The 23,423-nt window shown below is 43.8% G+C and overlaps 1 protein-coding gene and 1 long non-coding RNA gene across 4 annotated transcripts in view; one reads left to right on the forward strand and one right to left on the reverse strand.

Moving 5' to 3' along the window:
* The window catches only part of LOC307033882 (uncharacterized protein), a 59,662-nt gene extending 41,635 nt beyond the window's left edge, over positions 1-18,027 (reverse strand). The window contains exon 1 of one of the 3 annotated variants that reach the window (XM_079672513.1): positions 17,903-18,027. In XM_079672513.1, coding sequence (XP_079528639.1) covers positions 17,903-17,916 — 14 coding nt within the window. In that variant the 5' untranslated portion in view covers positions 17,917-18,027. The remainder of the gene's footprint in view (positions 1-17,902) is intronic. The other 2 variants (XM_079672512.1, XM_079672514.1) reach the window with 2 other exon arrangements.
* LOC307025198 lies at positions 13,703-14,917 on the forward strand. The gene is made up of 2 exons (XR_013804109.1): positions 13,703-13,849; positions 14,457-14,917. It is a non-coding gene; the product is annotated as an uncharacterized lncRNA (long non-coding RNA).
* Positions 18,028-23,423: the final 5,396 nt, after the last annotated feature.

Consider the following 23,423-nt stretch of genomic DNA (forward strand, 5'->3'; position numbering starts at 1 on the left):
TGTTTGTGAAAGGTTATTTGTTTTCTTTATTGTTCAGATAGAAACCAATGCTTTCTGCTCACTGGTGTGTTAGCCTCTGAGTGTTAAGCACATCAGGCTGGCAGCTGTATGGGCATTGCTCTATGGTAGCTGTTATTTGCACATTGTTAATCATGAGCAATGCATCCTTACATTGTTTAACTGTGAGGTGTTATACAATTGTACTCTGGAGAGCTTTTAAAGGTAAAAAAATAAACGGCATGATGGGATGTGCAGTACCAAATATGTAAAGCACTTTTTTGTTGATGTATGATTTGCTGCATATAAGGAATAAAACAAAAATCCTCTGTCGTACCATATTGAAGTATCATTATTTTTGCATCGTGTTGAATCGCATCGTATCGCCCCGAATCGCATAATGTTGAATCAAATCGTATCGAACTGTATCGCAACAGGGGTGAATCGTATCGCATCGCATCGCCTGGTGTTTCAAAGGTATCGTTAATGTATCGTATCGTGGTAACGTATCGAGATGCGCATCGCATCGGCCTCAGTGATGGAGATGCACATCCCTAGTTCACACGCATTCGATTCATTAACGTGTCCGTTCACACTAGACCGCTGGAAATGCTGGAAACGCTGTAGTACATATGCCAGGCCTGTAAGTGGCGTTGCTGCTGCCACAAAATACACCAAAAGCAGCGAAGAAGACCCCGGAGCATGGTTGCCCTTCTGTTTATTCTCCGCGGTGGACGGCGTGTTCTTCTGCTGTATATCTCTCAGGTAGTCCACCAGCAGATGAAAAACACCCACCTCTCCGCCTCTTCCAAGGAACGAGGGGACCGCGCGGCAGTTTCCGTTAAAAAAAGAATTCCGCTGGTCAATATGTCCATTAAAGTTTAAATCTTCCATACAAAATTAGAAAAGTGCCGGTCAGAGGTCTTCTTTGTTATTTATTGAGCTTTAAAACAAATTGATAACGACTCTGTTCTCTGTATAATAATATTTAATAAACGGTGCCTGCCTCTCTTTTCCTCCCCCTCTTCTGACAGCCCAGCAGCAGCAGGAGACGTGGGGAGAGGGAGGCGGGGCTATTTAATCGTTATCAGAAAATGATCATATAGGGCTTACACATGGAGCCGTTGGACCCCCAGAGCGTTGTGTATGCCGGTCTACCCACCTTGGGACCCATTAGCGTTACCGTAGCTCCACTCCCACAGAGCGGAGCAAGGCAACAAAACTTAAAATAAAAAGCAGCATTTTACGGCGCGCTATGCATGGGGCCGCCTTGAGGGGGTTTCCCGACATGTCGTTTCAGTAAATTAAAGGGTGTTTCATGTTGTCGTTGCTGTGGACCTTCTTAATACCTTGGAAAATGCCGTTTAATACTTTTTAATAGCCTTAATTTTCGCTAAATTGATTTATCAACTTTTAATACTTTTTAAGACCCCGCGGACACCCTGTTATATATATGTATTTGTGTATAGATGTCGCAACTATACAGAGCTTTAGCAATACTGTAACTATGGTCGACGAAGAAGTGATACAATGTGAAGAGGGACAAAGTAATGAGAGGAGAGTAGTTTGCATTAGACATGCTCAAGAAAAAATATAGAGAAGACATTCAAGGAGAGAGAGACAAGACACAGATTCAACGGTAAACATGATGTATCTTTCTATTTATTTAGCTAACCACTATTTAGACTATGTGTTTTTGATTGACTTGATTAAATGGATTTACTACATCAATGTATGTCTTTTCAGGCTGCCATGTTTTGTCCTTTCTGTGGCCAACATCTGGGGACAGTTCAAGTGTTCTGTGGCTCCTGTGGCAAAAAAGTACACTTTTTGGCAGAAGTTGAACACAACAGTAAGTTCACTTTTTTGTATTGTATCTGTTTCAAATGCAAGAAATAAGGATTCAACACACTACTCTGTTTAGAATACTAATTGCAGATGCATACACTAGTTATCAGTATGAAGGACACATTTTTTCATTGTCTGTTTATGTAAAATATTTAGAAGCCATCATTAAATTGTAGACCAATGCATTAAATACACAAAACAGCTTATATGATACATTAATAATTGTGTATTAATTCTATCTTTATAGAGAACATTATACATTTAGAATCAGATTTTGAAACAGTTGCTATGACATGATGCTTTTTTCGCATTCTCAGGCATTCCATAAGGAGGGTCAGGAACTCACGCATGGGACCACCAGTCTCCACTCCATCCTCAGTTTGTCCCTCATCATCAGTGAACTTGACTGACATCTCATGAGAGGGGTCGAATGAGGCACGTTTGAAGCCGCGGATTGCTCCATCCCATACATTGGCTCTATTAATATTGAACCTGCTGCAAGATGTATTTGTTATTTTTGCAGCGAGTTCTGCAACAATTCGATCAACTTTCTTTCCTCCGGCTTCAATTTCCATCCCTCTAGTTCGTTCTCTCTATGTCTGGTCAGATATCAATCTCTTCCACGTAACGCGCCCCATAGAGGCCTGGAGCATTGTGTGTTTTGGGGTTTGTAGCCTATGTGTTTTTGGGTTTGTATGTGTTTTTGACTTTGCATATCGTTAATGTATTTGCAGCGTTTTTCAATTGTGTTTGTTTTCGGGGTTTGTGTGTTGAATTTAGTTTGCATAATTTCTGTAAATTCAGCGTTTTTTGGTTGTATTTGTTTTCAGGATTTGTTTGTTTTTCATTTCATTATTTGCAGCTGTTTCCTGCTTATCTGTGCGTTTTTGGCCGTTGTTCCGCGTTTGCACCTCCCGTCCACCGTACGGAAGTGATATAGATGGCACGAGTAGTGATTATTTTACGCACTGAAGTACATGCAAACTATAACATGGTCAACATATACATGTATGTGAATTATTTGGAGATTTCAGATATTAGTTAAGAATAAAGTTTCCGTTACATCATATTTTCACAGTGTATTTCTCCTCCGTCTCGTCATATTAACCAGCTCAATATTCAGATAGCGCTCGTTAAGTAACGTTACATCCCGCGGGATAGATGGTTCTCAATCACGAGTACCTGGGTAACATTTGCATTAAAACTAAAATGCGCACGTCTGTTTTACCTATACACACGTTTGTTTACTGTAATGTACATGCGGTATTGTTTCGAGAAATAATAACGTAAACAGGGAAATACAGAGCCATCCGTCATAGACCACGACAGCCATTTTGGGTGTTTTCACTAGCCGGCTAGCTAGCGTTAGCTACCAAGAGGAAAGCGTTTCAGCTCCGTGACATTAATGTCCACTCGCACAATTTCTGACCTTATCACACGTTCTATAAATACCTGTCAATGAGTCGATGTATGTGGGTCTTTGTTGGTACCGGACGGTACCGGATAGTCCAGTTCAGCGGCTTATTCGGTTTATTCCTATGGTTTATTCACATAACTGTCTGAGTTCCACCATCGGAAACAACGAAATACACTTCCGCCCTAGTTTTTCAGAATAAAACCGTCTTCGTGACGGTGAGCCACGTTCATTGTATAATTTCCGATAATTTCCTATTTCGACAATCATACATAGTTATTTTTTTACACATTAAGGTATTTTCCAAACTCCACGTCTAGAGATGGAAATGAGCAAAGGTTATGTGCACTTTAAGATCCTAGCTAATCATTGTCTTTTATGTTAGGCATTACTTAAAGAGCATCTTGCAGGTTGTTTTTTTGTCTACATTTATGCTTAAACTTGCTTGAAAATTACAATTAAAAAAGTGAATGTAGGATTTCATATGTTTTACGAGACATAAGGGCAGGAATTCAGAGGGAAAGGAGCAATTTTGAGCTCTGCTCTTAAAAACTATGGTTACTTACGTAACCCCAGTTCTCAGAGTAACATGTCCTGAGATGTCTCTCTATGGGATGCGCCTCATCGCGGAGCAAACAGAAGCATCAATCTCATTACGCCAATCCTGATTGGCTGGTGATCTTGACGTCAGCGTCAGGGAATCCACCCACCCTTTAAGTAGCTTGCGCCACGTCGCAGCCAGGGCTCTCGACTAACTTTTTTCACCATCCTCCCGGAACCGTCCCGAAATACAATCTAAGCAGTCTCGAAGTTAATGTGGACCGTCCCAAATTTAAAATATTAGTTTTTCTACTACTTATCATTAGTTAAAATCATTCAAAGTGACCTTTAACATAAATAAAACATCATACAAATCATTCGATGATAATTCATCAATCTTTTTATTTGAGTAAATCAGTCAATCACATGACAAAGGCCAAATATATTTAAACAAACACACAAACGAGAAAATTACTAATATTGAATCAAATCAAGTCCCATCCAATTAACAAAAAAATCCAACACTCTGTCCTGAAGACAGAACCCAGAGTAACCACTAACCAGGAGGACAGTCTGTAACACAGTCAGGAGACCTTTACAAACTGCCCCGCCCCCTCGCACACAGACGGGAGAGAGAGATCTCGTCTGGATTGGAAAGCTCGAAAATACATCATAGACGCATGTTGTAGTCTTATTGCATATTATAAACGGAGTTGGATAAACTAAAACTGCGATATAATGTTTATGTAGCAATACTACATATGACATATTTTTTAAATGTCTCCAGTACCGATAAAAAGTCAGATAACGTCTGAGCTTAACGTTAACACTGTCTTTAATCATTCCGGCCCGGGCGGAGCCCGTTTAATACCGGGGCTCGGTACCCATCCATACATGGGGAGAGGCGCAGCATATTGCTAAGGACTAAATACGATGGAGGGTTCTCATCTCAGCCTTATTACCCATAGGGGATGAAGTGGAGTAAGTAAATAAAGAGGCCGGCGCTCCAGGGTCTGGTTCTGCTGTGCGTTTTTGTGATGTAACGGTAAAACATTTCAGAATTCCTCCACGGGATACCATTGTCATTTTACATCACTCAACCCGGGAAATACACACACTCAGTACATAGCCTACTGTAGATAGACCCGCGAATTTGCGGGCCAGGAATTTGCGGGTACAGCCAGCTGTGCGGCTGGCTGACAGCCATGGGCACAGCTTACGTATGTGTGTGTGTGTGTGTCTGTCTGTGTGTGTGTGTGTGTGTGAGTGTGTGTGTGTGTTTCGCGGGTTGCTAAATGTTTTGTGTGTTTATGTTGACAAGGAGGTTTAATAACTGTGTGCTACACACAACGTGCAGTCGATTTCATTTTCATCGCCGTTTGTAGTAGAGTTAGCAGGGTATTTTTATTTTAACTCTCGTCCAAAATTCGTCCCAAAATTATTTTTTATCCTCCCTGACACTATTTTTTTCGGTCCCGGGACGACGGGACGTCCTTAAGCTCGAGCCCTGGTCGCAGCGTCATTCAAAATAAGCACCTCTTCTCGCTTCACCTTAGCAAGGAGGGCCGTCTGGTGAGACGTCTCACTACATGTTACTCTGAGAACTGGGGTTACGTAAGTAACCTATAGTTCTCATTCATAACACTCCGTTCGAGGTCTCACTATGGGATATTGAAGCTCCCGTATTGCCAGAAAAGCTTATCTCGAAAATCACCAAACCAAACAGGACTTAACAGGTAGAGCTCTGACTCAACACGGGGCCCAGCACTGCGGCGAGGACCAGCACTGCGGCGAGGACCAGCTCGCCGCTGCACAAATGTCTTGGATGGAAACACCCTTGAACAAAGCCCAGGATGTAGCCAGACCCCGAGTCGAATGAGCACGCAGACCCGTAGGTGCCTGCAAACCCTGACTCGCATAGGCCAAAGCAATCGCTTCCACAATCCAGTGGGAGAGCCGTTGCTTGGTAACGGGCTTGCCCTTCTGAGGGTTAGCCCAGGATATGAAGAGTTGGTCACTATAACGAAACTCTTTTGACCTGTCCATATAAGTGCGTAAAGCACGAACTGGACACAGCAAATTCGGCCGCTGTTCCCCGGTGGAACACAGAGCGGCGGAGGAAATACCTCAATGTCAATTGGGGTACATGAACCAACCACCTTAGGTATAAAGGCAGGGTTGGGCTTCAGCAACACCCTCGTTTGCCCCGGGGCAAACTGAGTGCACGAAGGATGTACAGTGAGCGCATGAATATCACTGACTCGCTTGGCGGATGCCAGGGCCAGTAACAGCACTGTCTTCAGCGACAGGTGCTTCATGTCAGCTCCTTCCAGGGGTTCAAATGGGGTTCGAGTGAGCCCATCTAAAACCACTGAGAAGTCCCATAAGGGCACCAGTGACCTGGAAACAGGGAGGAGCCAGCGAACTCCCTTCATAAAACGGCAGACCAAAGGATGTTGGCTAGACGTCTTACCCTCAAGGCCCACATGGCATGCAGCAATAGCAGCCAGGTATACTTTGATCGTAGAAAAAGCTCTGTGCTTATAAATTAGGTCCTGTAGAAATGATAAAATCACCCCAACAGGACATTGAAAAGAGGTGTGCCCTTTTTGAAGGCACCATTCCTCAAACACCCTCCACTTACAGTCATAGAGAGACCTGGTGGAGGAAGCTCTTGCACTCTGAATAGTGTTTATCACCTTCTGCGGGAGACCCACTGTATTCAGATTGTACCACTCACGGGCCAGGCCCATAGGGCCAGGCGCTCCGGGTGTGGGTGAAAGATCGTCCCCCCCGCCTGAGACAGTATGTCCCTGCGTAGGGGGAGCTGACACGGCTGTCCGCACAGCAGCTGATAAATCTCCGCCAGCCAGTACATTGCAGGCCAGTGCAGAGCTATCAGGATCAGTGTGTGGCGCTGTTTTCTCACTCTGGCCAGAGTTGGGGGTATCAGAGCCAGGGGTGGGAACGCGTACAGGAGGACCGGAGGCCAAACGTGCGCGAGCGCGTCCACGCCTAACGGTGCGTTTAGATCGCGCATTGAAAAGAACAGCTGACAATGAGCATTTTCTTTTGATGCGAACAGATCTACCGGGGCTCGGCCGTAACGCACCCACAGCTGACTCACAACCATTGGATGTAGAGTCCAGTCTGCATACAGTGGTTCATCACTCCTGGTACGTGCGTCGCTCTCAGAGAGAGGAGATGATCGCAGCTCGACAAGATCAGTTTGCGTGCCAGCATGTGTAACTGGAGAGAACGCAAACCCCCTTGACGGTTTATATACGATATTGTGGTCGTATTGTCTGTCCTCACGAGGACATGGTGTCATCTGAGAAAAGGCAGAAAGCGTTTCAGGGTGAGGAACACCGCTAAAAGCTCCAGGTAATTTATGTGCGACCGTTGGAAGAGACCCCTCACCGGTCGACCTTCGTAAATACCTCCCCAGCCCGTCAGACATGCGTCGGTGGTGTCCACCTTCCGCGATAGGACAGCACCCATAGGCACTAGATATGTTAAGATTCACCGATTCGCATCGGTGCACCGGCATAAACGTTCAAGATGCGAGTGCACCGGTTGAAAGAGTGCACATCGGCTACAGTTTGGGTTGAACCGGGTTGAACTCGCGATGCATCGATTGCGTAGCGTCTTTGCATCGGTAAAAAAACGATTCATTCATATAAAATCCCCTCATCTTGTCAACGCTCAGCAGAGACGATCTTTGATATTTGCTTCGCCACTGCGGAGAACGAGAGTCTCAGTTATCAACACACACGGAAGTTGAGGAGAAAGAGAAACACAGCGCACCGAAAAATACCTACAAATCAAACGTTTGGCAACACTTCGGATTGTTCAAGAAAGACGGTGTAATAGTCCTTTATGCTATATAGTTGACTGCAGGTCATGGAGAGTAATAAGGTATCCGTAGACCTTTGTATGAGGTATCTTTATTACTTAACAGGTCTACAGCCATGATACATAGATCCGTCCTAGATGCGGACTTGCATACACACAGTATCACTCCGCAGCCTCACCCCATCAGTAACGTCCTGATGGTATATGTGCGCGGTACTATATACTACAGACGGTCAACTTGAAAAATCACTCGCAAATTGTTAATGATGCCGAGCCGCTTTAAAGTACACAAGTAGTTCGAGGAACTTAGCGACGCACATAAAGAGGCGACATGGGGTCTGCGGCTGAAAAGAGAAACCTGAAAGTGAGACATATGAGTTAAATCACTCAGTGAGGTGTTCTGTCAGAGAGAGTGGTGTTTAGTTTACAGCGGCCTGTGACGGCCAATCACAGTTTAAATGTCTTCCTTACTGTAAGCAGTTATGAAATACCTGTTTGTGAAAGGTTATTTGTTTTCTTTATTGTTCATATAGAAACCACTGCTTTCTGCTCACTGGTGAATTAGCCTATGAGTGTTCAGCACATCAGGCAGCAGCTGTATGGGCATTGCACTATGGTAGCTGTTATTTGCACATTGTTAATCATGAGCAATGCATCCTTACATTGTTTAACTGAGGTGTTATTGTACTCTGGAGAGCTTTTAAAGGTAAAAAAATAAACGGCATGATGGGATGTGCAGTACCAAATATGTAAAGCACTTTTTTGTTAATGTATGATTTGCTGCATATAAGGAATAAAACAAAAATCCTCTGTCGTACCATATTGAAGTATCATTATTTTTGCATCATGGTGAATCGCATCGTATCGCCCCGAATCGCATAATGTTGAATCAAATCGTATCGAACTGTATCGCAACAGGGGTGAATCGTATCGTATCGCATCGCCTGGTGTTTCAAAGGTATCGTTAATGTATCGTATCGTGGCAACGTATCGAGATGCGCATCGCATCGGCCTCAGTGATGGAGATGCACATCCCTAATAGGCACGCCCCGTACTAGAAAAGTCGGGTGCAGCCAGTGGCGCAGTGCCATTACGCATTTCACAGTGACCATCACTCTCCGGGCGCCATGACGCGCGGGGTTTAGTCTGAGGGCGGCTACCCAGCGCTGAAACTCCCTCATGTGTAAGCGTCCCAGTCGTACCACCAGGATGGCTGACGCCATGAGCCCCAGTAACCGCAGACATGATCTGAAGAGAACATATTTGCGCAGCCGGAAATGAGCGAGACAAGCTCTGAAAGCTTTCACTCTCTTTCCGCTGACAGGCGGGCTGTAAAGGGCACCAAGTTCAGGTGTAGACCCTGTTAGAGTACAGTCTGGGCTGGGGACAACATGCTCTTTTCTGTGTTTATTATGAAACCCAGGTCGAGCAGGTGTTTTATGAGGATATTTGTCTGCGTAATAGCCTCCTGTTTCGACTGTGCGAGAAGCAGCCAGTCGTCCAGATAGGTTGCCAGGCGAATACCCTGTTGTCTTAACGGGGCTATCGCGGCTTCCGTACATCGCACAAACACTCTTGGACTGAGAGACAGACTGAAGGGAAGTACTCTGTACTCGTAACAGACACCCTGAAATGCGAACCTCAGATATTTCCTGTGTGGGTAATATACCGGGATGTGGAAATACGCATCTTTCAGATCGACTGATGTGAACCAGTCGTTTTGTCGCACGAGACGTAGCAGAGATGTGTGAGTTAGCATTCTGAATTTGTATCTTTTGAGATAGCTGTTCAGAGCTCTCAAATCTAGTATTGGCCGAATTCCGTTCCCTCCCGTTTAGAAACGAGGAAATACTTGGAATAAAAGCCACTCTGACTCTGTTCGGCGGGTATTATAGATATAGCCTTCTTTTCTAGTAGCGAGAGAATCTCTCGCTCCAGAATATGGGCTGACTCTCCCCGGGCTTGTGAATACAGAAAGCCCGAGAAGCGAGGGGGGGTGACAGCGAATTGGAGCCTGGAGCCCCGTGTAACTGTCTTGAAAACCCAAGCAGAAGCTGTGAGCATCTTCCACCTTTCGCTCCTTAAAGCGAGCGGAGATGTCACGTCTCTTTCCCTCTGAGTCTCTATTTATTGTGTTATGGGGCCCTCTAAGTCTGAACACGGCGGTACCCCAGGTTGATAACCCCAGCCGACACTGCGCATGCTTATGGTGGTGGTGTCTTCACAGCTCCAGCCGGCACTGCACATGCGCGTGGCGGTGGTGCCTTCACAGACCCATCTATTATCCACCTTTTGAGAGAGGCCGTAGCTGCACTCAAAAGAAGGACAGGTGACAGACTGTTTATTGTTTTTATTGTTTTTCTTTTCATTTTTTTGGACTGCGCCCTCGGCTTGAAGCCTGGATGCGACAGTGAAAAATGGTTTATTTGAAAACAACGGTATTTGTGACATGTGTTTTTGTGACTTAGGCAGATCGCAGAACTTGCTGTCTCTGGTATTAAGTCCGTTTCCCTTCTGGCGTGAACTTGAGGATGGCGTTGCGGCATCACTCGAGACGGTGGGAAGATGGGGGCTTGGTGGCATCCCGAAAACACATCTGGAGCTGGGGAACAGGGAACATCCAGCTCTGTCACCGAGGAGAGGAGAGGAGGCAGTCAGGCCGCCCGCTTCTTCTTCCTAGACTGGTGACTGAAAATCTGAGTCGGCTGTGCCTGAACGGCTGCTGCCGGAACCGGAGATTTTCTCGGCCAGCTCGTTCTCGTCTCCTGCCTGGGCTGGGGACTCGGGGTGGGCTGTGGCCTCTGCTGCCTCGGTACCTTGAACCGGGCAGGACGTGAGGCAACTTGGGCGAAGGACTGCCCGGGAGAGCAGCCATCGCTCCCGGCTTTGCAGCCTGAGCTGATGACACGAAGATATCATCTTCTTGCTCATCCGAGTCGGAGAGGAGGAACTCAGAGGCATCCTCTTCGTCCTCCATGTAGACCAACTCCAGGACATCCTCCGCGGGCGAGACCATGGTGAGGTCCAGTTGGGAGCCCCAGCCTGACACGGCGCGGGGCTCCGGTTCAGCGGCTGCCGCTGTTATTGAGCCCCAGCCTGACACAGCGCGGGGCTCAATTTCTGCGGCGGACGCCCCCACGTCTTGATTGCTGGCCGGCGAATCAGTGGACATGAGGGGGTCCTGTCCTGACAAGCTAGCTTGGCGTGCTAGCCGTCGGCGGAGGCTCTTGATGGTGAAGCGGGCACAATGCCCGCACGAGCCGGGGTTGTCGATAGCCTCCTGGGCGTGTTCCAGCCCGAGGCAGGACGAGCAGACCTGGTGTGAGTCTGTGCCTGATATCTTCAACCCGCAGACTCCTCTGGTGTGAGGGAGAGAAGCATCCATCTTGTTCGCCGTGGTGACGGCGTGGAGAGGACACGCTCATAACAGGTACGTTGCTGAGAAAAAATTATTTCCCGACCTGTCGTTAATCCGGAGAAAAAGCGACGGTGTACAATTTTATTCTCAAAGAATATTAACTGGTGTGTTAATACCTTTTTATCTTCCCCTCCTCTGGTGTGAGAGAGAAAAAGTAAAAACGTCCTCGCTACGGTGGTGTCGGTAGTGAGGGAAGGCAAGCTAGCAACAGGTATGTTACTAGCTTGAAAAATCAAAACCTTACCTTTATTTCCGAAGAAAGAAACGGCGAGGTAGATTGCAATACTAACTGGTGTGTTAGTATTAACAGTCTTCTTGCGAAGCAGAAAAGTAGCCGGCGAGCGCCCGTCGACCGAAAGTTAGCTTTGGGTTCAGTCCGTGGACTGTTAAGCTAGCCCGGCTACTAATATATCGAGATGTGCTCTGAAGCGAGAAGAGGTGATGCTGCGACGTGGCGCAAGCTACTTATAGGGTGGGTGGATTCCCTGACGCTGACGTCAAGATCACCAGCCAATCAGGATTGGCGTAATGAGATTGATGCTTCCGTTTGCTCCGCGATGAGGCGCATCCCATAGTGAGACATCGAACGGAGTGTTATGAATGAGAACGGCTTTTTTTTTACGTAAAACGCGTCATATTACATCACAAAGGGTAAACATCTCCGCTCTCTGACCGCAGGTATAGTTAGTAGTTGCGTTGAGTTGAGCGGTTGTGTTTTAGTGAGCTGGTATTTTTCGGTAGTTTTACATTGTATTTCACCATTTGTAATCATGGTGCAGTATTGTGTTTGTGCAGGTTGCACAAATACCAGCCTGTCAGGACATCGAGTCCACAGTTTCCCTCACGGGAAAAGGACCGGAGCTAGCGTTCGTTCCTGGGTGCGTTGTGTATCCACCTCCCTGTAGCACATACTCGCCACAGCTTCATCAGGAAACCGTATTACATCTCTCTCCCCCGCCCCCTTCGCTGCTCTCTCTCTCCCCTCCGGTACACGGCACCGTAAGACGTAGTGTGGAGTTGCATTAGGTAACGCTGTGGTGGCTGTACTGCTCCAGCCGTCTCCTTTGTGTTTGTTTGTTTCCCCCTGTCTGTGTTGTTTGTTTGTGTGTGCGTGGTGGCTGTCACTCCTGGCTCCCAGCTCAACCTCCACTCACCTGCTGCAATCAGCTGTGCACCCTCCCCGACTACACACCTGCTTTCCATCAAGCCATTTACAACGGCATATCAACGGAGGCTCCACAACCTTACTCCGCCAGATCGTCAAGTATCAGCCATATCTCGCGTCTCCCCTCCGGTACACAGCACCGTAGTGTGGAGTTGCATTAGGTAGTTTATGGATCAGTATCAACAGTCCTGCCAGTAACGTTACTATATTATCAATGTTACTTTAGTTATAGCCTGATATATGATTGCTAACTCCACAATGTTGTGATGTGACGTTAGCTAACATTCTGTAGCTAACGCCGGTCACTCACCAAGATAGCTGCCCAGTTCTCCACTGGTTCTCCTCACACCACAGCTCAATTTCTCTCTGATGGCCCTTATTTCTTCTAATCCTTGGCTGCTCCTGGTCTCTTGGACGCATAGCAGGCTCATAATTATAAGGTTGTGGTTAGGGCTGGGCGATAATTCGATCTCGGTTCGGGATCGCGATAAAATTTTGATCGATTGCGATATTATGCTTGGGACATATTATTCGATATGACATCTTAATAAAAAGTAGGCCGCCTAGGCGCAACAACACCAGTATCAGTTTGGCTGCTGTATGCCGGTAGGACACGCCCACGAGCGAGCAGCGTGGCTACAGAGTGAGACTGAAGACAGAGGGAGAAAGGGATGAACAAAGAAGTTGTCAAAAATGAGCGAAACTAAAGAGGACCGTGAAAGTGAAATTATTGGCGAACGCGAAAGCGACACCGTAGGCCTACTAGAAGACATAGTTGACAAAAAATGTCACACCACGTCAGCTGTGTGGACATGGTTCGGTTACGGCAAAAGCGACCAGGAGCAGACGAAGCCGGTCTGCAAAATATGCCGGTGGGTAGTACCAGCCAGGACGGGGAATACGACTAACCTTTTCAATCACCTGAAAAGGCACCACCCCACTAACTACACAGAGAGTGTGACACTGCGGGCTCAAGCTAGCACACCACACACGAAGCTAAGCCACACACACACGTCGCCCGGTAACATCAATAAACAACAATCCATCCAGTCGTGCTTTGCAGCCATTGCCCCGTATGAAAAACAGTCAAAGCGGAGCAAAACTATAACGAGCGCTATCACTTATTGCCTCGCTAAAGATATGATGCCCCTGTACACAGTGGAAAAAGAAGGCTTCAGGAAACTGATCAAAGTGTTAGACCCCAGGTACGAGCTCCCTGGTAGAAAATACTTTTCCAGGACGGCGATGCCACAGCTTTATAATGAATGCCGTCGTAAGGTGGAAATTCATCTGAATGATGTTAAATACTTTGCCACCACCACCGATCTATGGTCTAGCCGTACATCGGAGCCATATATGAGTCTCACGATTCATTTCATTGACGAGGAGTGGGCTCTACACAGCAAATGCTTACAGACAGCATACTTCCCAGAGGACCATACTGGGGAAATCATCGGCCAGGGGCTGGAGGATGCACTCAAATCCTGGGGCCTTAGGGAAGACCGACAGGTGTGCATCACAACAGACAACGGTGCAAACGTTGTCAAGGCTGTTTCCCTCAAAGGCTGGTCCCGGCTGCAGTGCTTTGGTCATCGACTGCACCTTGCCATTGGTAAGTTCATGATGATAGGCTAATAATAAAAAAAGTTCATGATGATGTCAAAGGCTACATTTTCAGCTCTAATAATAGCTCAGTGTAATGATTCGTATTCTTATACACTGTTGCCCATAAAGCTGGAATAAAATGTATATTTTTACCTCTTCTCATGAAATGATAGTAACAATGTGATTTATTCTTCATAAAGTATATTCTCAAAATTGGTAACTGGGACTCAGTAGCCTATGTAATTATTGCACCTGGTAATTACTGATGTGTATAAATTGGAATAGAAATAGGAATGTATCTGAAAACAAAATTATTTCACTTTACATGCCTCAATAAACCAATGTACAGGCTATCACTTTATAACTATTGATACTGATACTAGGTGATAATTCGATCATTACTAACATTTTGCATCTAAGATGTATTTGAATGAAGAGTTTATATTCTATCACTGTACTCAACTTAAATTGAGGAAAAATATGTTTATGTGTGTAGTCTAATTGATTTTCATATCAAGGATGTCATGACAATATTATGATTTATTATTATAAGACAGAAACTAATTTTTAAATAATACTTAATACTAATAATACTACATTTTTGTCATCTACAGAGCGAAGTGTGAGAGACAAGAGAATAGAGAGAGCCATGGGTGTGAGCAAAAAAGTGGTTAGTACTTTCTCATACTCATGGAAGAAGAAAAAAGAACTAACAGCTGCACAAAAGGAGCTCGACCTACCTGAGCACCGGTTGATGACAGAATCACCTACCAGGTGGGGTTCTCGCCATGCAATGATAGCACGAGTACTGGAGCAGGAGAAGGCCATTTCAAAGGTTTTATCTGCTGATAGAAAAACAAGGCACCTGGCTCTCTCATGGCAAGACATTGAGGTCTTGGAGTCTGTACACAAGGCCCTTAATCCACTTGTTGAGTTCACTGATGCCCTCTCTGGTGAAGCACATGTCAGTGTCTCTTGTGTGAAACCTGTCCTACAGCTCTTCAATACAGAGGTCTTGAAGCCAGGAGAGGATGACACAGAGCTAACGAAGGCCATCAAAACTACTATCACCACATATTTGAATGAAAAGTATGATGATGATGCCACTGATGACCTCCTTAACATGGCATCTCTTGTTGATCCTCGGTTCAAGACCCGCTACATCCAAGGTGACAAGGTAGAGGCTGTGAAATCCAGAGCTGTGGCATAGATCCTGGGTGACTGTCAGAGCACACCACAGTCTACTCTCACACCTACAGCTACTGCTACTGCTACAGCTTCAGCTCCACCAGCCAAAATGCAGAGGAAGACACTGGGCAGCTTTTTCAAGAAGTCCTACTCTGTTTCTACCTCTAGTCTAACAGATGAGCAGGATGTTGAGGCTGAACTGAACAGTTACCTGCTAGCTCCAGAAGTAGACGGTGAGACCAACCCCCTGGCATGGTGGAAAATCCACTGCACATCATACCCCAGAGTGAGCTTCCTGGCAAAGCGGTATCTATGTATTCCTGCCACCAGCTCACCCTCAGAGCGTGCTTTTAGTACAAGTGGCAATATTGTGTCCTGCCATAGGGCAGCTTTAAAGCCAGATGTGGTGAACAGACTTGTCTTTCTTGCAAAAAACCTGTAATGGGGTAAATGATGTTCACTACTGCACAAGATGTAGAATAACTGTGACTGGTTTACTATGTTTACACATTACACATGTTTTTTATGTTTAGCACTTTAATGTGTCAGAGGGTCTGACCCACTTGGTTTTGTACTGCCTTGGTTTTGTACAAATATTTGAGATTATTATTATTTAATAATTGTTTTTGTTTTTTTATTCTGTATGAGCGAAAGCATTTTGTTCTCACTATTGGAAGGCATTAAACTTTATTATAAAGTTTCAGTGAATCTCTTGTTTCTTCAAGCTTCAGGATGTCCCTCACACTGGCAGCATCTGCAAAAACTACATATCGTGATAAGAATCGAGATCGATCAATATGGAAAAACATATCGTGATAACATTTTTTTCCATATCGCCCAGCCCTAGTTGTGGTCCGTCATATGCATTCGAATATTCATGTTCAACTTCTTCTGTGTCTTCTGTGTCGAAACTAGCATTGGGATCCATGTTTATTAATACGTTACACCGGCCGCTCTCCCCCTTGTTTCCCCCATGTTACGTCACACGCAGGAGGTCACGTGTCGAGGCTTTTTTATGCGGAAGTGAACATTTCTTACAAAAACGGCGCCAGATGTCACTGTAGTGTATATTTCTGTATATCTTTTTGAAAATCTAGTGTATTCATCATTTTCCTACACGTTTATTCACAGGTGTCTTTAACCTGGAAGTTGCTCTTTAAAGAGCGTTTCCTCCAAACATTTTATGATTATGAGGAGGGGACAGAAACACCATATCAACAGCTCTCTTTTCCCAGACTCTGTCCTTTTATTATTATCAATTTTATGTGGAAAAAAAATGATGATTGAAGAGAAAATATTTCAATTGGAAATAATGCACTTTTTAACATTTCCTACACAGCTAGCTTAACTCAAGTGATTATCGACTGAGCCGGACCTGTTCTCCTGAAAATGGAATATTATAATCTGCTCAGAAGATGTTTTAAAAAAAGACCTTTTCAATATATTGTACAAGCCACTGACCCCTAGAATATTGAAGAAATATAAATAACAGCGAAACCGAGCGATTTGTATGTCATGTTTGTATACAGAATATTATTAATTTCTAAATTACTCAATACTATTTAACTGCCAGCAGTTGGGTCTATCTCAGAATCACAATAGCCTACCTTTATTCTTCCCACAGAGGGGACATTTACATTGTTACAGTACTTTAATCTTTATATTGTAAGTAAAGAGCCAAAAGTAACAAGATATTAATCGAGGCATGCATACCATTTTAAGGATAAAATATATAAAACACACATCCAGGTGGACACAAAAAGTACCAGTACAGTATTTACAAAAAGGTGCAGCATGTATAAAGAGTGTGATAGCAGCCAGGTAACAGCAGTATTAGTGGAACTATATTTACAGATTTATAACTACCTTGTCCTATTTTCTTATTCTGGCTGTTGGCTTTTAAGCCAAGAGAGGGTATATCACTTAGGGGGGCCAGTGACACTGACTTTGGACCCCCCTGTGGCCCCCCTGAAAAAAAAAGAAAGAAAAAAAGTTTATGATTAAACGATTTCTTGGCTGACGGAATAGGCGGAACTAACGATATTTGTCATTCGTCTGACCCATTAGAGCAGGGGTCTCCACATAATTCCACTGGGGAAAGGGGGGGACATGTCGAAATCCTGTTTCCCCCACTTTACAAATATGTTTAACGCAAGCCGTCATCGCCACGTAGGAGCACACAGCCTCTGTGAGCGAGTGAGAGAGAGAGAGAGAGAGAGAGCTAGAGAGAGCACACCTTTATCTATTTAATATAGTTGTAAAAAATAAAGTAAGAGATCATTCCAACGTGTACTATAATAGGGGTTCCCAAACTTTGCCATGCCAAGGACCCCCATACAGTATATCATTATCCTCTGGCGGGGACCCCCCTGTTGCAATTTTTTTTTTTTAAATGATGTGTACAAGTGCGATGGAACATGCAGTGCGTTGGCACTACATTTGGGGCCTTCAGCCTGATCGGAGCTGTCACTCCGCTTTTTTTGCCTGTCATAGCCCCACTGCCCCATCTGAACACACACCCACACAACGAGACCAGTCAAGTCCGTTTGAGATGATGCATCTAAAACTTCATCTAAATGTCTCTACATGTGGTCCTACCTTCCAGTGCTTTGCAAAATAATATTTCCTCAACAAAGTTCTCTTCTGAAATAAATATGATGTATGCAAGCAATTCTGCGACATTTGCTACATCCGTGCTCTCATCCAGCTGCAGAGCGAAACATTCACTAGCTCTGCACTTGCTCCAAAAGCTGAGCAGATTTTCACTCTCAGTAGCGGCAGCTCGATTCTGATTGGCTTGAAGGGCGGTCATGTGATTCAAAAACCAATCGAAGCAGCAAGCCAGATAGAAGGTAAAATGCTGTAATTCTACCTCCCATGGATCATCTGCTGGGTCCATTTGTGGGTCAGTTCGTAATGTTACGGTGTGTGTAGGAAGCAGGACCCAAAAGCAGATTAAAGTGACAAAAATAACTCCTTTATTTCAAGGCTAAACTATGAACAAAGACTGAACAGAACACTCACCGCAGACCAAGTCAATACACAAGATGAACCGACAAAGACAGACAGAAAAACCAGAACTTAAATACACACAAGACTAATCATACAAACAAGACACAGGTGAGGAGGGAGGAGAAAACACAGGGACACCAGGTGAACACAATCGGGTAAATTAGACACACCAGGGAAACTAACGATAGGGAACCACAGACAGATCTAAACAAGACAAAACGCAGACAGAAAACCAAAGACAGATCTAGACAAAACAAAACACAACACAGACAGATCGTGACAATAATACTTTTCAGGGTTATAGGGTTAGGTCCGGTCTGACAGCGCTTAGCTCTCTGCTGCAGAGAGGAAGAGAAGATCACTGCTCTAAACAAAGTAAAAAATCGTAGGCCTACATCCAAATAGAATAAATATAATTAATTATTATTAATACGTTACGTCTTGTTCATTGTTTTTCACTTTTATTAAATGTTTGATATTTCCGGCACAGACCTTTTTATACCGGCAATGCGATAGAAACAACAGGAACTGCGACAGCACAAATATGCAAACACAAACCAGACTGCTGGAGAAAAGAGATAACAGGGGGGGGGACACACATTCCGATGGCCAATTAGTTTTAAACAAAGAGTTTGCAACATACGCATAGGGGGTGGGGGTTGGTGAACGGTATAGTCAATGTTTGTAAATACTGTGAAATGTTGACTTTATTTGATCATTTCAGTTAAAAACTAACGTTCATATTTCTCTTTTTGAGAAGAGAAACATGCCCAGCCCCATGGTCTGTCACAGTAGTGCGGGAAAGAGAAGTGCCCTGTTTTGCCTGGCTGGACCTGTATTGTACAGGAAAGGAGTAAGCAGAGGGTGGAGTTGTCGATTCTTGTTCTGTTTTCTGTGAACAATCCTCACCCTCTCAGACTGGGGGGAGAGAGCTGTGCCTCATGGACCATTAGGTGTGTAAACACACAGCTGAGAGCTGCCATTTCATTCAGACTGTTTAAAAAACGGTAAGAACAGACTATTTTTCTGAGCGGATGCATGTCAATTTAAATCAATACATACAACTTTTTTTTAAATCAATAAAAACATTTTCTAAATCCATAAAAGCATTTCAATTAATATTGGGACTCATGTCGTTACTTTGTTGAGAATGTGGCCATGTAATAAGCGGGATAATGTGCAGCGACTTGGTCATTATGGGGAAAATAACACCCTTCATCCTGATCTGCCTGACGAGGTTCCATTAAAATATAAATATTTTTAGTGAATTACTGAGTTTAGGCACGTTAATAACGTTTTAATGAAGTTGACTACAGTATATTCATATTTGTCAGTGCTTTCATGTAAATTCGGCAAACATAAACATAAATGATCATGGTGAAGAGGATGATTAAATTAGAATTAAAAATCGAGAGCGTTTCCTCCCGTTTTTGGAGCCGGTGTAGGTACCATATCTGCTCGGGTACCATATCTGCTTGGGGTCATATCCGTCGCTTACCAATGACGTCACGCCCAATGACGTCACGCCCAATGACGTTACGCGTTGAGATTGGCTGTACAGTAATTTACCCAGGGGTGCTCGGGGGCGCTGTCTAGAGTATAGCGGGGGGTTGTCTGATCAATATATTACATTTTATAAAACGGACAAGTCAAATCCAGCAATCTGATTGGTTCTTAGCCGTGATATACTGAGCGTATACCACGGGTAAAATTGTAAGTTACTTTTCACAACAAGTCAGTATCCCTCCGCGTCTGAGAAAAACAGTATACCGTTGGGCTGAAAAGCAAAACTGCCTGCAGTTTGCTTTTCATACTGGAACAAGAAAGTAGCTGAGAAGTAACGGGGCAGAAAGCCTCCTTTTTAAGCAGCGGTCCAGACATAGACATCAAACGGCAAAACATATTCAGTGTGCAGTTCCTTTGGCATTAGGGCAGGGATATCTAGACACTTTCCAAGGTTTGACATAATTAATTGTGCTACTTTTAAAGCAAGCAACGATGTTTTCAAATCTGTAATCAAAGAGGTCCGCAAAAACACTATCGACCAATCAGATTGCTTGATTTGACTTGTCAGTTTTATAAATATATTTAAATTTCTTCCGTTACGAAACAAACTTACAAAGCATAAGATGGAAACATTTAAAGAGTAACTTCGAACTCCGGGGGGGTATTACTATGGAGGAGTGAATTTAGCAGTGCCTATCTCCAGAAAAAAAAGCACCTAAACGACGGCATGCAGAGCTACGAGAAGAGCAGGTAGACCAACTGGAAAAGTACCACCGTTCAAAAGCTTTCTGATGCGGGTCTTGAAACAAAGCAGAGAAATTATGACCGTTAGTGGCCACAGGTGCGAAAGCTCTCTCCAGAGCTGCTGGAAGCCCAATCTCGGGGACCGGAGAAAGTGGAGCAATATTCTCGCCACGCCAAGCAACAGCCTAGAACAACCTCAACCTATACAAGTCACCTCGTAAGCCATGCTACTATGTACTGATGCTGGACAGTTTTTCAGTGGGTGCACAATAAACGGCAACACACATGAATGTAAATAAACAGCCAATTAATGGATCAACGCTCTCTGTCTAATATGTTCGCCAGCTGTTAGTGTTGTTGCATAGCAACCACGTCGCACTATGTTTTGTGCAGAAGGCAACGGAGGGACTATTTTATTTTGAACATCATTATTCACTAATAAAAACTATTTAAATTAGAGCGTGTATTTTTCTTTCATATTGCCACACTCGGTAACCGTTTTATAAAAGCAATAGCTCACTTCAGGCCGTGATATATGCTCATTATATCACAGCTAAGGGGGTTGTCGACCCTCCGCTTCGCGTCGGGCCGAACCACGCCCCTTAGCTGTGATATAATGAGCATATACCACAGCCTGTCGTGAGCTATTGCATAAATATTACATTGCATTTAGCTGACGCTTTTATCAAAAGCGACTTACAATAAGTGCATTCGACCAACAAGATACAAACTGTGGACAAAAGTGCCCGAGATCAGCCTCTTAATTTACCCAGGGCCTAGTGCTTGGTTTTGGGCATGAAAATTCAGGAAACTCCCCTGAGTATTTTATTAAATATCTGAACTTTGGGAGGAGTTGGGGGACACACGACTAGGGTTGGGTACCGAGAACTCCAACATTCCAACATTTCGATTCCAACGGCATCATTTAGAAATGTGAATTTCGGTTCCGCTTTTCGATGCCTGAGGAAATGTTTCTCGCCACTCTCCGTAGCCTACTGTATGACTGCGGCGGGCGGGAAATGTAGCGTTGTACCTACACTTCCTACACTTCCTACAGCGTAACCTGAGACCAGGGCCGGTGTCGGTACCAGATGTGTTCGGGGTACCATATGTGTTCGGGGTCCGTCTCTTACCAGTGACGTCACGACGTAATGACGTCACGCATTGTGATTGGCTCTACGGTAATTTACCCACGCTGTCTAGAGTATAGAGGGGTTTTTTGATCATTACATTACATTGTATTTAGCTGACGCTTAAGTGCATTCGACCAACAAGATAAAAACTTGAAGAAATACAATAAAACTTGAAGAAAAACAAAGACGAATGAGGAGAAGAACAAGAGAAATCGAAGGTAAGAAGTATAAAACGTAATATGGTAGGTAATATGTAATATGTTCAGTGCCGTTGGTACGTTAGTTCAAACAGTAACAACGGACTATTTTTCTTAGCGTATGCATGTCAATTTAAATCAATACATACAACTATTTCACATGTACAATATTTTCTTAGCCCTAATACTTAATACTACTTATTCGTTTTGATTGTTATATTTGATTATATTATATATTATCAATAAATTATATATTATATATCAATATGATATACTTTTCTATATAATAGATTATCAAAAAAAGTATTTATTAAGTAAGGGATAATGTGCAGCAATCACAATCAAGTCCACAATCGAATCCATAAAGACAAAGTAAATCTGTTTACAGTTGTTTCATATGTATGTTGAGAGGTATCCATATATCTCTTCATTTTGCTCTCAAAGTGCACCAGATTGATGCATTTAACTTCAATATTTAAAAAAAATCACTCCAAAGGGAGTGCTTGTTCTTCCTTCTGTCTGTCTGAATCTGTGTATTCTCATGTTCCGATTAACCAAGCCAAATTTTTCTTCTTTTGTGTCTTGATGTGATCTTGAGTCGAGGCTGATCCTCTTGCTGTAGTCCCGCATCCTGGATCCTCTATCCTGAGTTCTGGATTAAGTCGTGGACTTCGGGTCGTGGCTGAACCTGTCTCTGCGGTCCTGCCTGGGTCTCGTCGTGCTGCCTCCCTGAAGGCTCCCACAGGATTGTTGACATCTTCGTGGATTCATCCTATTATTATAGACGCATGCATTTCCTAACATTTGGTCTACCTATGTTGCAAATGTATTATCTCCTCGATTTACACACGGCATCTATTGCACGTCTGTCCGTCCTGGGAGAGGGATCCCTCTTCTGTTGCTCTCCCCGAGGTTTCTCCCATTTTTCCCTTTAAACTGTGGGTTTTCTCTTGAAGTTTTTCCTTGTACGATGTGAGGGTCTAAGGACAAAGGGTGTCGTTTTCTTCTCATACTGATATTCTGAACAAACTGCTGTTGTATTAGCTGTAAAATGTCTTTACTGTAGGGTATTTTTTATTATTTGTACAGCACTTTGGCTCGACCAAAAATCGTTTATAAATGTGCTATATAAATAAAACTTGATTTGATTGATTTGATTTGAAAGGGTGTGCGCCAAGGTTCCATATTAGGACCAATAATTTCACCATATATGTAAATAATCTCGAATAATCTTTCAAATGCTGCTTTCCATTTTTATGCAGATGATACTGTTATTTATTGTTCATCCTCTTCTATAGAGCAAGTCTTGATTTCCTCCAGTCTGCCTTTGATGTTATTCCATCCCATTTATCTCAATTCAAGTTAGTATTAAATGCAGACAACTCCAAACTCATGATATTCTCAAATCGCAAAAAGTTAACTTATTTTCTCCCCAACATTTGTACTGTTCAAGGGACTGACATTGACATTGAAAGGGTCACTACATACACATATCTAGGTTTTATTATTGATCAGAACTTATCTTTCAAGTCACACAGTGAAAATGTTGTTTTAAAATTAGGTTTCTCCTTTCAGACAAGGAAACATTTGATCTCTGCAACGTTTTTACCAGTATTGGATTCTGGTGATCTGCTTTACATGAATGCCTCTGACCAGTGCCTAAAGAGTTTGGATACTGTGTACCATTGTGCATTATGTTTTATTACATATATATATATATTGTGAGTTTGGAATAAATATGCACTTCATGAAAATTATTAGTTGGTTACTGTTAGTAAAAAAACAGTAAGGTTAATACTGG

This window comes from Notothenia rossii (genome assembly GCF_949606895.1).
Source record: "Notothenia rossii genome assembly, chromosome: 1".
In the NCBI taxonomy this organism is placed as follows: Eukaryota; Metazoa; Chordata; class Actinopteri; order Perciformes; family Nototheniidae; genus Notothenia; species Notothenia rossii.